General features: G+C 47.2%; 1 protein-coding gene across 2 annotated transcripts; it reads left to right on the forward strand.

Moving 5' to 3' along the window:
- Positions 1–2,135: 2,135 nt before the first annotated feature.
- Positions 2,136–15,358, forward strand: EFCAB11 (EF-hand calcium binding domain 11). Of its 2 annotated transcripts, XM_078878984.1 has the most exons (7): positions 2,136–2,356; positions 5,606–5,701; positions 9,895–9,943; positions 10,057–10,158; positions 11,997–12,087; positions 12,937–13,037; positions 13,959–15,358. In XM_078878984.1, the coding sequence occupies exons 1-6, from the start codon at positions 2,183–2,185 to the stop codon at positions 13,016–13,018; spliced, it is 594 nt and encodes a 197-aa protein (XP_078735110.1). In that variant the 5' UTR covers positions 2,136–2,182; the 3' UTR covers positions 13,019–13,037; positions 13,959–15,358. The 2 variants fall into 2 exon arrangements, with proteins under 2 accessions (XP_078735110.1, XP_078735109.1); XM_078878983.1 differs by having other exon boundaries at positions 12,937–15,358.
- Positions 15,359–15,890: the final 532 nt, after the last annotated feature.

Here is a 15,890-nt window from a genome sequence, read left to right on the forward strand (position 1 = left end):
GAGCGTCTCGTGACCGTAGCGATGATTCTGGCTCGAGGCGCGCTAGGGAGTGATTTGGGCCCTCTCTGTGCGTGTGTGTGTGCGTGACACTGCGTTCGCCTGCTGTGTAGATAAACATTTCTCTCCCCTCCAAAAACATAGCGGAAGAATCGCTCCCACCCCCCCCCACACAGTTTTACAAGTACAGTAGATAAGCCATTGCACAACACGAATCAAAAGTTACCCGGGGTATGGAGACGTGTTCAAACTTGCGATAAGCGACTCAATAACCACCATTCTCGCGGACTCCTTTAACGAGGCTTAATAAAGTGCTGGAAATTCCACGTTCTCGTGACGGGGGAGGGCCGAGGGGGGGGGCAGTAACATCCACGCGACTTTTTGTTATAAATACACCGCCGCTAACCACCCACTACCCACCACCCACACCGCCGCTCACGGCCAACACCCAGTGACGATTATCTGAACCGGTCCTGGGCCTCCCCTAGGTCGAATCAGCCTGAAATGAGTACCTGGTGCAGTGTGTAAACATCGCCACTGGGGAGACAAAGGCGGCCGGGCGTGGTGCTGGCCACCCAAACTCCCTCGTGTGCTGTGCCGGCCTTCGTAGGTGCTAGCTAACAGCACTTGCCCCTACAGTCTGTTACAGGCTACACGGGGTATATTTGTCTTTGCTGGTCCCCGCAGCAATGTGTTTGCCACTCACCATTCCGCTGGCCGGGGTCTGTCCGCTCGGATCGCTCCCCTTGCTGCTGCTGTTGTTGCTGCTGTTGTGGTTGCTGCTGTTGTGGTTGCTGCTGTTGCTGCTACTGCTGCTGTTGCTGCTACTGCTGCTGTTGCTGCTGCTGTTGTTGCTGCTGCTGCTGCTGTTGTTGCTGCTGCTGTTGTTGTTGCTGCTACTGCGCTGAGTGAGCTTAGGAGCCGCCCTTAGCCCGGGGAAATCCTCCACTTGAACGCATGCCGGATTCTACCACTCGGCGTGACGGGGTGCGGGGTGAGGGGGGTGGGTGTCACTGATGCACGACGGTGGAGGGAGGTGGCTTTTTGGTGCAGCTGATCCAGACGAATTGTTATTGTCCAACTGCTGTTCGTATACTAGAAGAAGACGTGTTTAGAGCGAAATTAAACTTACAAAAAGTACACAATCTGAGACTCACCCCCTTCACCCCGTGAGAGTGATGGAACATCCCCCCCCCCACACCTGGAGCCGGATCGGGTGGATCAACATTTTTGGTTGCGCGATGCCGGAAGCCACCTCCGTATAAGGGGACGTCTATGATGACGTCACGCACCTAGGGGGTGGGGGGGGGTCAGACATTTGTGACGATGTGTTTGAGAAATGTGACGTCAAATCAAAATACGCAACTTTAAATCAATATAGACAACACGTTCTACTTAATTAAATAGATTTTTTAATAAATTTAATTTACTTTGTAATTATTTTTTCTCCTACAACATCAGAGTGCAGCGCCACATTAAGTACGCACTACAATGACAATAGTTTAAAGCGATTTGAAGCATGTTTTGTTTTCAAAATGGAAATATAGTTTTGGGGGGGGGGGGGCAGAGCTTTGTGACGTCATATTTGAGGGGGGGTCTGACTTTTTGTGACGCCTGTGACGAGGGGGGGGGGTCAAAAATCGTCCAAAATCGCGTGACGTCATTTATGGACTGCCCCTGAACTCTATCGATACTATTATTACCCTTGGTGGCTTGCTCTCCCGTGGGCTACACTCGTTTATCCCTTACTATATACAGACAACAGAGTAAACCACTATCATGGGACCTTTTTGCCACTATTAAAGTACGAAAAATAAGAATATGTGTTACCCGTTTTGGTAACACGACAGCGGGTATTATTGCGCAATGTTAAGTTTGACGCGAAATTAGCGCAAAGTGACAGAAACAATCAAGCAGAGGAATTGTGTTCAGCAGTGCAGAGTGGCTACATTTGATCGTATCGCCTTCAGGTCGGGAAGTCCCTATACCCCTTAGCGCTGCGAGTCCCGTTGTCGGCAATGGGGATGGGGTATAGGGACTTCGCGCCCATGCGTGAGGGGTTATACACCCCGCCCCTTTGTAAAGGGCTATCAGAGCCAATCACAGTGCCGCTTGCTCAGCCGGTGAATCCCGCCGGACCAATCAGCGCGCTCGTTGGTGGAGAGAACTCGCGGCGGGGACAACGATGGCAGCCGCGGGCGCGCCTCGGCTCTCGCCGATTCCTCTCCGCGGGAGCCGCGTCCCGTGGCTCGGCGAGCAGAGCGCGGCTCGGGGAGACGGCGTCAAGGGCGCGGCTCCTCGCGATGGAGCGAGGAGCACGGCTCAGAGGGGAGGCGCCGGGGCGGAAAGGCTTCGACGGGTACGGCAAGGCCGCACGGTCGCCATGGGAACGCGGGTTTCTTGGGTTTCTTGACGCATCTTAAAGGTGCATTGAAAACTTATAATACTCCGACTGATGCTCCTGCTGTTGTGGAGTGACTCATGCAGCCAGCTGTGGCTGCAGGGTTTTGGTAGTACATGCTGTTTATGCCATTTATTGTGAAAATTCCGTCACAGTTCCTATGATTGCTTTTTCATTGCTTTCATGGCTTTATTTTGGTGATTTCGAAAAGTGTATCGGTTTAGCCATGTTTGTTTGTTGTAGTACGGAGTTAGACTGATGGCCTTAATCTAAGTTGTCTTGTGGTTGTTGTTGTTGTTTGACTTGCATCACACTGGTATTTTTTCACACAGCGTTGGTGTGTAACGGTGTTTTTTCTGCAATATTTTGCTGTCTTTTCTTGGATTTTCTGTTTGCACTTAGTCACATATTCACTTTAAGATGTTTTTTGTTCATGTTTTTTGTTTGTTGCGGTTGCACCCGATTCAAGAGCCGAATGGCTCGCAGGGCTACACCTAATAAATTAACTTGATCGCAGCTGCCGTGGGGCTTTCGAATTCGTCTGAATTCAGCAGCCGTGGTCCGTCCACTGCAGGACGAAGGCTTCCTCGCTCCGTGTCGGTCACAGTGGGCTGTCTGGTCGTACTCCAGGCCGGTCAGTGCGGCTTGGTGAAGCGAGTGGCCCAGGGATGAGCCCGCTCCTGATTTGGGAGCTTTGCCCGGGACAGGGACTCAGGTGGGAGAGTTCAAGTTTCATTTATTGTGGTTTATTTGGTGTAGCCCTGTGAGCTGTGTGGCTCTTAAGTCGGGTGCAACCGCAACAAACAAAATTTGAACACAGAACATCTTAAAGCGACGACGCGGAACAGAAACATCCTGGAATAAACCAGCAAATCTTCCCAAAAAAAAGTATTAAAACGCTGTGTGCAAAAATCCCAATGTGGTGCAAGTCAAACAATAATAACCATGAGACGATTTAGATTAACCATGTTTTCGAAATCACCAAAATAAAGCTATAAAAACAATGTAACAACAGTAACATGAACTGATTCAAATTGAACAATAAACGATATATGTTCTTGGTTCTTTCGGTAAAGTCACGTAGAAGGGAAATAAAAAAATATATATTGTTTTATATTTAAGCCTTAGGTCATCAGAACGACGACAGAACAAATCGGAACAAAACAAACCTGATTAAATATAAAAAATATATTTATATTACTTCATTATTTCCCTTCTACGTGACTTTACCGAAAGAACCAAGAATATGAATCCCTGCAGTCACGAAAGCTTTAAATCAAAAAATAAACGATAAACATAACGTGTACGACCAAACTTGCAGCCATAGCTGGCAGCATGACACTCCGCCTCGCACCCGCACACATCACTCCGTCTCCGCTGTGGTTACACACTGAGAGTGTTGTCTGTGTTGTCTCTCTCTCTTGTCTATGTTGTGTGTCTCTGTGTGTGTCTGTGTTGTCTCTCTCTCTCTGCTTGTGTATCTGTCTGTGTGTGTCTATGTTGTGTCTCTGTGTGTCTATGTTATGTATCTGTGTGTCTATGTTGTGTGTCTTTTGTGTCTCTCTCTGTGTTTATTGTGTTGTGTCTCTGTATGTCTATATTATGTGTCTATGTTGTGTCTCTCTCTGCGTGTGTCTATGTTGGGTCTCTGTGTGTCTGTGTTGTGTGTCTCTCTCTGTGTGTCTGTGTTGTGTCTCTGTGTGTCTATATTGTGTGTCTATGTTGTGTCTCTGTGTGTCTATGTTGTGTGTCTATGTTGTGTCTCTCTCTGTGTGTCTGTTGTGTGTCTCTCTCTCTGTGTCTCTGTGTTGTCTCTGTGTGTCTATGTTGTGCGTCTCTGTGTGTCTGTGTTGTCTCTCTCTGCTTGTGTGTCTGTCTGTGTGTCTATCTTGTGTGTCTATCTTGTGTCTCTCGCTGTGTGTCTGTGGTGTGTATCTGTGTGTCTATGTTGAGCTCTCTCCAACTTGTTTCAATGAGTTCTGTACCTGGCTCAAAGGCATCATTGAATCAATTAGCAACAGGGCAGTCTCATAAATGACTCGCCGATACATTACGTGATTACAGTATAAAAGAACGACCACTTCCAATTATGGCTCGAGATTTAACACATTCCTGCGGAGGGAGCTGGTAGGAACGTTGGGTTGCTCGGTCAATGGCCAGGGTCAACGGCGGCGTGGTGTATTCTGCAAATATGGTCGATTGTGAGGGTGGGCACAAGCCGGCGTGAGTAGGTTAAACGTTGAGTTTTATAAGGGCACCACGGGGTGACCAGCCCCTCCCCACCCAGCCCCACCCCTCCCACCCCCCACCCAGCCCCACCCTCCCCACCCAGCCCCTCCCCACCCAGCCCCAACCTCCCCACCCAGCCCCTCCCCACCCTCCCCTTTCCACCCAGCCCCACCCCTCCCATTTTTGTATGCGCGACGGACGGACGGACACAATAATCCCCTGTGGGCTGGTGGAACCAGGTGGTTCCTACCATTATGAAGTACTGCAGTTTGACTGATGGAAGAGGGCAGAATGCTGGGACAGGTCGTAAGAGACCTAGAGATTGGCAACCAATGGAAAATCTAAAACCATATGGTGCCTTGGATCTTCTTCCTTATGGTGGGGAGTTAATGAGCAAAACTTTTAATGTCGAGGTTGGTGAGTGAGCTAGTGAACGGCTTCAGCCTGACAAATTTCCGAATGCTGCCGGCAGATGTTCGAATTTGGACCGTGGCGTCGTCCTGTAGTTTGTAACGGGTGACTGGCCACAGTCGCACTTCTGACATTATTTAATGTCCACCATCGTGTGTAGGAGATAGCTGCATCTGCCGTGCAATGTTCGAATGCGTATAACGATCCTCTCTCTTTTCTGTATAGCCTCTTGTTACAGCAGCCCTTTTGCCCACTTCAGCAAATTGTTTCTTGCTGTGGTTGTCCCACCTGATGATGGACCATTGTGTTGCGCCCGAAACGTCGTGATTTATTTTATTTTCTACTTACGTGACTTTACCGAAAGAACCAAAGAGTATGGATTCCTGCACTCACGAAAGTTTCAAATCAAGATATAACGATCTTGTTAGAGTGGTCCGTTTAGGAAATGATTAAGAGCTGCGATAGCTTCATCGGCACTGTTCTTAATCACCTCTCGAACTAAACAAGTGTGCCGCATGCGTTTTGTTATCTGCTGAGTAAAATGGTTTAATTGCTGTTGATTAACAGACGTTTATCGAGTGTGACTTGGATGGGGACGGATACCTGAGCCGGGAGGACTTCAAGGTGGCGGTGCTGTCACTCTGTGGGTACAAGCCATCCAAGGTGCCTCGTTTGCGTGTGTTTGGGATGACCTTTTTGTCAGTATCAAAGTATGAAAAATAAGAATAGGTGTTACCCTTTCTGGCAATAAAACAGGAGTTGTGTTAAGATGTTCAAACACCAAATAGATGCCTTTTGCAAGAAGTCAAGTCTGCATTAACCACACGTATTTGTGGTGAACATGCAAACAAACATGCTCTGATAACACTGGTCTACAATTTTTTAGACGCCGTTTGTTTCAGAGATGAAATGTGCTGTTTATTACGGATTTTAATGTGCTGAATTCATATATGACAATGAAACTGATTGGCTTTACATTTTGTGTCGATGTATATTGTGTAGATAGTAGAGTTTTACTCATAAATTGTAACCTTAGGTCTTGTCATGTGTTTATGGTTGCTTTACATGATAACTTGTCACCTGTCCTGTTCATGTAACACTTGAAAAATTTGCAAAAAGTTTATATAAATAAAATGTATTATGAAACAAAAGGCAAAAAACGATTGTAAAAAAAGTACATAGTTTAGTCCTTATTCAGTGTCTACTCGGCGCTTCTTGGCTTGTCTCTTGTATTCATAAAATGAACCATCTCTTATCACTGTACAGCAATAGTCTACAAGCATTGATGGGCTCCATTGGCCCTGATAGTGTTTCTCCATTTTTGCAATGTCCTCGTGAAATCGCTCGCCATGCTCGTTGCTCACTGCTCCTCAGTTTGGTGGGAAAAAATCTCGATGAGAGTGCAAACATTTATCTTTAGTGACATGTTGCAACCAAGGCTTTTGTATGCCTTGAGGAGGTTTTCCACCAACTCCCTGTAGTTGTCTGCCTTGTTGTTTCCGAGCAAATGTGTTGCCACTAACTGGAAGGCGTCCCATGCCTTCTTTTCCTTGCCACGCAGTGCACTGTGAAATGCATCATCTCGAAGAAGTTCACGAAACTGAGTACCAACAAAGACACCTTCCTTTATCTTAGCTTCACTTAACCTTGGACATTTTCCACGGAGGTACTTGAAAGCTGCTTGTGTTTTGTCCATGGCTCTGACAAAGTTCTTCATCAGACCCAGCTTCATGTGTAAGGGTGGTAACAAAATCTTCCTTGATTCAACAAGCGGTGGATGCTGAACACTTTTCCTCCCAGGCTCCAAGGACTGTCGGAGTGGCCAATCTATCTGGATGTCGTGGGAATCTCTCGCACGACTATCCCATTCGCTGAGAAAACAGCGGTACTTTGTGTATCCAGTCTGCAGACCAAGCAAGAGAGCAACAACCTTCAAATCGCCACAAAGCTGCCACTGATGTTGGTCATAGTTTATGCACCTCAAAAGTTGTTTCATGTTGTCATAGGTTTCCTTCATATGGACTGCATGACCAACTGGAATTGATGGCAAAACCTTTCCATTATGCAGCAAAACAGCTTAAAGACTCCTCTTCGATTAATCGATTAACAGTCTCCACTCATCTGGATCATGAACGATGTTGAGGGCTGCCATCACACTATCGATGTTGTTTCAGGTTACATGATCACCTTTCATGAAGAAAAATGGGACGAGATCCTTTTGACGGGCATGAAACATGGAAACCCTAACATCACCTGCCAGGAGATTCCACTGCTGCAGTCTCGAGCCAAACAGCTCTGCCTTACTCTTGGGTAGTTCCAAATCCCTGACAAGGTCTTTCAGTTCACCGTGTGTTATGAGGTGTGGTTCAGAGGAGGAGGATGGGAGAAAATATGGGTCATGTGACCTTGATGGTTCAGGACCAGAAGTGTTATCCTCTTCCTCGTCTGACTCAAGTGAGAATGATTCTGGTGCATCAGGAACCGGCAGTCCTTCTCCGTGGGGTGCTGGGCGTATAGCTGATGGAATCTTAATTTTAGAACTTTCGTGACTGCAGGAATTATTATTTGGTTCTTTCGGTTAAGTCACGTCTAAAGATAAAATAATACATTAAATTAAAGCTGATGGAATGTTTGGATAATGCACGGTCCACTTTTTTTTCTTTGACACACCTTTCCCAACTGGAAGCACCATGCAGAAGTAACAATTGTTGATATGATCTGTTGCCTCTCTCCAAATCATTGGCACTGCAAAAGGCATAGATTTCCTTTTCCTGTTCAACCACTGGCGAAGATTTGTTGCACAAGTGTTGCAGCATGTGTGTGGGGCCCACATCTTGTCCTGATCTCCAATTTTGCAGCCAAAATAAAGAGGGTAGGCTTTCTTAACCATAGTGGTTATACTGCACGTTTGTGATGCAAAAATCACTTCGCCACAAACATATCAGAAGTTATCTGCTTTGTTCACACAAGTATGAGGCATCTCTGCTCACTTTGGCTAAATAGAAATGTGTCCCTTTGCACAATCAAAAACTGACAAATAAGAGAGTATGACACTGTATGATTTACAGAGCTGATATAGAGCAATTTGTTCAGCAGAGGGGTGTTAACCAGGTTCAGATTGCACCATTCATTGTTTTGCTCAAAAATCAAGTACTGTCCAAACCCAGTCATAGATGTATTTATAGATCCAGTCAAAGATGTATTTTAGTCATTTCTGGTTTAAATTGAGATCCCTTCCCTCTATAACTCCCTTATCCACCATTCCCAAGTCAAGGGCCGTATATACTGATCCAATAGCATATCTTGAAAATTAGAGCCATTCAACAATTTTAAGCATCATTCTCAGTGACCCAGAATTAGTAAAGTTGGACTACATTAATTTCGGAAGCATTTTGGCTGTAGACCAGTGTCATATATGTGTAGAGGTGATAGTTACACATTATTCAGGGACCTAGGGTACAGCGTTGCCTCCCTCAGTAAACGGTCGGAGTCAGGGGGAGGTGAGAGCGGATCGTATTTACAGATTCCCGCCAGACAAACGGCCAAGGGTCAGCTAAGTGGAAAGAGGATCCAAACGACAGATTTGGAAGGACCAATCAGAAGGGTCCACAAAGTAGCGTGGGATTGGACAAACCCAGCCACGAACCAGTATTAAAGCCAGAGCGCTGAGAGCTCTGGCTCAATTCACCACACAAGAAGACCGAAGCCCGGGCTGAAGAAGATAGGACCCTGGACCAAGCCTTCTAGTCCTTCTAAGGGCTGAGGCTTAGCGTTCCAGTGGTCAGGGGAGAATAGGTCCTGGATAGGCAGGACCCTGGACCAAGCCTTCTAGCTCTTCTAAGAGCTAAGGCTGAGTGTTCCAGCAGTCAGGGGAGAATAGGTCCTGGATAGGCAGGACCCTGGGTCCCAGCCTTCCAGCCCTTCTGAGGGCTGAGGCTCTTCGTGACCAGAGGACGGGGACCCACCGAGCCAGCGGTGGGTCAGTTAGCCTCCCCTAGGTCCCAGCCGGAGGACGCTAGGTTATGCGGTTAAACTCGAGTATAGTTCCCGCCAAGTCTGGAGGCTGTACCTCCTTATGTTAGCAGGTAGGCTGTGTAGGTCCCGCCAAGCCCGGAGGCTACCTCCTCAGGTTAACGGGTAAGGGGACCGTATACCCCTTGTGTGTTAGGGACTGTGTCGGAAGAAAGACAATGAACAGTGTTTGCCTCAAAGGAGTTTATTCGTCCGTGATTCAAAACACTACATATGCATTGTCTTTGAAACTGATTGGCCTACACCTGACACAGCAGCCTTCTTTCCGGCCGACTCTCACCACCAGTGTCAGAGCAGAGCACAATGCTAAAAGGCGAACAGTACAAAGGCAATGCACTCATCCGAGCATTTATAGATCAGGGTGAGCAGCTGTATCATGGGATACCTTTTTGCCAGTATCAGGATCAAACCTGTTTGGGTCGTTGGGCTCAAGTCCGTGTGTGTATATCAGCCCAAAAGTGTGTTCCATCCTCCCTCTGAGTTCAATCAGGTGGTGAATATATGAACTGGTCCTAGACCTCTCCTTGGTCCATTTAACCGTAAATTAGTATCTGGTGCAGTCTACCAAATATCAGCACTGGGGATACAATGGTGGCTGGCCATGATAGTAGCTACACCACACCCTAGTTGACTGTGCAGGACTTAATAGGTGTTCACTTTCAGAACTTGCCCCAACAGCGTGTGTTGCTATAGAAGATGTTTGTCTTGTATCACCAAGCCTTTGTGTGTATGTGTGCGATGCCACCTGTGAATTAAATCCTGTGTGTGTATGAGATAATTATTATTGCTATGGGTTCCAGTAATACGTCATCATTTGTTTACAGACTGAAACGGATCACCTGATGGCGTCTGTTAAGGAAAAAAATCTACCCGGTAAGCGCACACTTATAAAGCATGATTGTACCTGGTGCTCGTTAGGGCGCGTAAATCCAGCGTTGCCACGAAGACAACATTGGCATAACCCTTGCGCGTCTTTCCCGGTGCAGGGATGCCTTTTGATGAGTTCCGGAGAGCTGTCTCCACAAGGCTTGCGTCCGTGGACTTCGATGATGAAACTCGACGAATCTTCACGGCATTCGACACTTGCTGTACGTCGACCCACAATGCCCGGCGTGTCCTCTGGCGACCAACTCTGGTTCAGAGCTGTGGGGTCTCTTGTCAGATGACAATGATGATGAGAGGCGCGCTTGAGCTTTTCAATGCAGAGATGTGATGATTTACCTGAGTGAATATCAAATTCAGGTTATGATCCAACCTGTGTGGTGCATGTGAAATACATAGTTATATAGTGGTATACAAAACACCTTGAGACATAGTAAAAATCCATCCAGCTCCTGTACACAAGCCAATTTCATCACTCCATCTCCGTGATGTTATATGCTTTTGGCCGATAGTTTGCATTTTAATGTCCTACCTAGGCTGTCAATTTGCAGCAGATGCAGATAAGTTATTTGTTCACGTCACATGCATAGTTACGATGAAATATGATGATAGTATTATACTGTAAAGTGTGTGCATTACTTCATATATTCTTTTGATCCTTCGGTAAAGTCACGTAGATAGAAAAAGTAAATAAAAACTACGACACTTCGATCACAACACAAGCGATCGTCATCAGGAGGAAATAGGGCAAGGCCACTGACGGCGAGTTATTTTTAAAGGTTTAAAAATGGGCGTGACACAAGCGTCCTGGTATCAAGTGGTCAGAGAGCGCCATGGTGCGGTACGAGAAGTTCCAAGAAAGACACGGAAGGTGACAAGAAAGAAACATCGCAACCAGTCATGACTTAGTGGTTGATGACGTCCTTGAGTACAGCAATCATTGGAAGGACGTTATCAACCACTTTAAGTCATAACTGGGTGTGATGTATCTTTCTTGTCACCTTCCGTGTCTTTCTTGGAACTTCTCGTACCGCACCCATGGTGCTCCCTGACCACAGGATACTTATGCCCCGCCCACTTCATTCTGATACCAGGATGCTTGTGCCAAGCCCATTTTTAAACCTTTAAAAATAACTCGCCTTCAGCGGCCTTGCCCCCTTTTTCCTCCTGATGACAATCGCTTGTGTTGTGATCGAAACGTCGTAGTTTTTATTTACTTTTCTTTTTTCTATATACCTGACTTTACCGAAAGACCCAAGGAATATGAATTCCTGCAGTCATGAAAGTTTTAAGTCATTACTTAATATATTGCATCACCAGTGTTATCCTTTGGCAATAAAGCCATCGTCATAGTTCACGTTTGGCCGGCGATCCCTATTGTGCAAGTTGATTGCAGTAAGCTGCCATGGCTATGTTAGGGTGCACACACACGTGTGTGTTTTTTACAGGGCTGCCCAGTGTATTGTGCGTAGCGTTAAGGTCAATAGCCACAGCTGTGAGCTAGAACACTTTTATTTAATCACATAAGGCCCACTGAGCTATATAGTTATTTTTCAGAAGCGATTTGGCCACAAATGATAGCTCAACGAAGTGGCTTATCGCGTGAAAATGTATAACAGCCAAATACTCTGAAAATATGTTTCTAAATGTGTAGGGGAAAATCGGAGGACCCGTAGAAAAATCTACACGACCACGGGGAGAACATGCAAACTCCAGATATGCAGGTGTCGAAGTTTGGATCGAACCCACAACCTCCTCTAGACCAAGCAAGGTAGTTAACATCTCGCCACCGTGGCGAGATGTTAACCGATGGAAAATTAAAACGAGCCCACGGTGTGACTGTGGTGACTTACATCACCAATCTCAAACTATGTACCACACAGTCTCGCCACTGCCCACTTCCATCACTTCAGTCAGTATATCCCTAAATAGGTCTCTGTGCGAGCCTTTTGGTCTCTACTACGAAAAATAAAGAACCTCAGTTGCGTTCGCAGAGCTGCGTGTGTTCAGCTCTGAGAGAGATGGCTGTGCTGTCGTGTGTCAGGCCGTGGGTTTTTGACGGTGGAGGACTTCAGGAAGGCCTTCTCTCTCGTCGCCCCACACCTCTCGGGGCAAACCATCCATGAGACGTTCCGGTGAGCCTTCCTCTTCCATTGCCATTACAAAAGCCCACAATGACAAATAATACTGGTAGGAATCTCCTGGTTACACCAGCCCACAGGGGATTATTGTGTCCATCCGTCGTGCATCCAAAAATGGGAGGGGTGGGGCTGGGTGGAGAGGGGAGGGTGGGGAGGAGCTGGGTGGGGAGGGTGGGGCTGGGTGGGGGGTGGGAGGAGTGTGTCTGGGTGGGGAGGGGCTGGTCACCCCGTGGTGCCCTTATAAAACTCAACATTTAACCTACTCACGCCGGCTTGTGCCCGCCCTCACAGTCGGCCATATTTGCGGAATACACCACGCCGCCGTTGACCCTGGTCTTCGACCGAGCAACCCAACGTTCCTACCAGCTCCCTCTGCAAGGAATGTGTTATTCCTCACTGCATGTGGCGGGGTGATTTAGAGGTCCGAATGCTGAGCTGGCACCACTGAGGTCCGAGGTTTGAATCTAGGCAGCCGCCTGTAATTAAACCGGGTTCTCAAGCGTCGTTAGTTGATGGAACTCGTGCACAAGTGGAAAATCAGAGACACTCCTGTGTCTGATTCACTAACTCTGAGACAAAAATCTTTTTACGGATAAATCACTTACAATTGAATCTCTTCACAGGCCATACTGAAGAAGGTCCCACATTACCTATGATTTGGTTCGTACTTAATCAATTAACTGAATTTCCTGTTCAAGTCCAAGCTCAAGACCATCCTCTGTTCCCTCTGCCGATGACTGATTGCCTCTCTTCAAAATAAATACGCCCAGCACTTTGAGACGGCGTCGTGGTATGTGACCGTACTCAAGGTGCCGCTATTTGAACCCACGCTGTGTTTTGCAGAGAGACCGACCGGGACCTAGACGGGCGCGTGAGCTACAGGGACTTTGAAACCGCGATGGCTGCGCGTCGTGGCTGCAGGTGACGGCCGCTGCACCGTTCTTGTAAGTCTCCGAGGGCCAGCCTTTGCTACCCGCCCGAAGCTTGACAGCCACAAAGGCTGACCGGAGATTGTTGCTGTGAATGCCAGCCTCAGCTTCGTCCGTTGTGTCGCTGCGATGCTTCCCATGGTCCGCCTTCGACGTAGCCAGTCTGCCTTTTCCACTCGGTCACCATGCAAGATGGGCAGACGGGCTTCTATTGCAGGGTGCTAAATGTTTCTGCCGATAACCAGGGCTGATGCGGTGATCTTGCCGCTCATTTATTTTTTAAGTGACTTTACCGAAAAAACCTAAGAATATGATTCCTTGCAGTCACGAAAGCTTCAAATCTAGAATTATTTTTTAAGGTTAGTGCCCTAGTTCAGTAAATCTCTGATTTCGTCATCATAATCCAAACAGGAAATCACAACCGTGGATCTGCCTTTGTCAGGAGCTAAAAGGATAATGCCTTTCTTTGATCTCGATTCTCCTAGAGCCTTTGCCTCAGTCAAAGTCATTTGTTTTTGGTAAGTCGTCCCTCGTTATACGGCAACTAAAAATGCGGAATTTCACTACGTAACTTATAACTTGGGCAGTTAATGCGATATACTTTACGTTCAATTCGCATTTACACAAATTTTTATCTAGATTTTTTTATAGGGTCAAATAGAGCGATGCCTACGTGTTAATTGTAGGCGCAAGGCGTATGAACAATTTGCCATTTGCCTCGCAATTCAATGAATGGCCACGTCACCATCATCATCATGAGGCGTAGCGGTCTTCGTGAGACGCCGCCAGGCTGCTATCCTGTGCTCGCCGCCACACTGTATCCAGGCCAAGGCAATGGTGGTGAAGATCAGCCTCGATCGTACGTGTCCATGTCAGCCACGGCCTGTGCCGGGTTCGTCTCCAATCCCCTGGTGGGCCGTCGATTGTCATGCGCAGGGCTCTGGTGCGATCTGCTGAGGTGTCCAACAAACCAAAGTCGTCTGGCTCGGTCTATCAACACACCATTGGGCACCCCTGTCTGAAGGCGGGCCCGGGCCTTGGTGATGTGCTCGCCGAAGTGAACGTGGAGAATCTGTCACAGGCACCGCCGGTCGCAGGCGTCCAGCTTCCAGCTGAGTGGCGCTGTCGTTGACCGCGTTTCTGAGCCGTACGGCAGTATGGGAAGGATGTGCACGTCGTAGAGGCGGATCTTTGCTGCTGTTATGTTGGAGCACCAGACGTATCTTTTGAGCTGTTTCTTACGCTCACGTGTAATTGAGATTCTCCTTTTAATTTCGGCCTCGCATCTTCCAGTATATTGCAAATTATAGCTGAGATAAGTGAACTTTTACTACTTCAACATGATTGCCCGCTATTTGCTCTTCAGTCTAGTCGAGTGGCTGCTCATGAGTGGTCTATATTTTGGTTTTATACTGGTAGGAACGAAGTGGACCAGCCACCAATAGATTATATCGTCCATCCGTCCGTCCGTGTAGCAACATCGCCCCCTACTGCAAACACTTGGCATGACCCTACAAAAACCGAGACCTAGGCCTGAAATTCTCCCTTCGTATCGTACCCCCGCGTGTGTGAAAGGGAGTTAATGTTTAACAATGTTACATTCCCTGATGTTTTTAAATAGAAACATTTACATTTAAAGCTTTTACATAAATAATTAAAACATTTATATTAACAATTAACTCACGGCGGCCTAAGGCCTACAGCTAGGCCTAAAGCCTAGACCTAGGCCTCAAGCTCTCCCTTCGTATAGTTCCCCCGTGTGTGTGAAAGGGAGTTAATGTTTAACAATGTTACATTCCCTGATGTTTTTTAATAGCAACATTTACATTTAAAGCTTTTACATAAATAATTAAAACATTTATATTAACAATTAACTCACGGCGGCCTAAGGCCTACAGCTAGGCCTAAAGCCTAGACCTAGGCCTCAAGCTCTCCCTTCTTATAGTTCCCCCGTGTGTGTGAAAGGGAGTTAATGTTTAACAATGTAACATTCCCTGATGTTTTTTAATAGCAACATTTACATTTAAAGCTTTTACATAAATAATTAAAACATTTATATTAACAATTAACTCACGGCGGCCTAAGGCCTACAGCTAGGCCTAAAGCCTAGACCTAGGCCTCAAGCTCTCCCTTCGTATAGTTCCCCCGTGTGTGTGAGAGTTAATGTTTAACAATGTTACATTCTCTGATGTTTTTTAATAGAAACATTTAAATTTAAAGCTTTTACATTAAAAACAACTCCCTACCCCCACCTCTTCGGCGGCTCTCCAGCCGAGCCAGGCCTGGGAATCTCTCCCCCGCTCGGGGTGTATTGGGCGGGGCTACAGCGGCAGGGGGTGGGGCTATGCGGGGCTGGGCGGGGCAACGGCGGCAGGGGGCGTGGGCACGAGGTGGAGGGCGGGGCTATGCAGGGTTGGGGCGGGGTTACGGCGGTAAGGTGCGGGGCAACGAGCTGGGGGCGGGGACACCGAGATGGGGCGGGGCCACGGGTGGCCGGGGCGGGGTTACGCGGGTGGAGGGCGGGGCCACGGGGCATCCACTTATTGGCGGCCATTTTTTGCCATTTCATTTTATTATAGCCATTCAATTGTTCGGTCCTACCAGCCCACCCCACAGGGTCCTGTTTTACAGGCCAACTGGGAGGATTTCACTATGCATGATCTCAAGTGCTAGCCGTAAACCTTTAAGCATTTCAGCTGGCAAGACACACATTTATACTCTTAGTTTTTTCGGTAAAGTCACGTAGGTAAAAAATGAAATAAAAATTCATAAAATAAAATAATAAAAATCACGACGTTTTGGAGGCAACACAAGACTCCGTCATCATTTGCTGTACAGCAAATCTGGCTGTGACGGTCCCACCTGATT

Source organism: Lampetra fluviatilis, chromosome 52 (genome assembly GCF_964198595.1).
Source record: "Lampetra fluviatilis chromosome 52, kcLamFluv1.1, whole genome shotgun sequence".
NCBI classification, from domain to species: Eukaryota; Metazoa; Chordata; class Hyperoartia; order Petromyzontiformes; family Petromyzontidae; genus Lampetra; species Lampetra fluviatilis.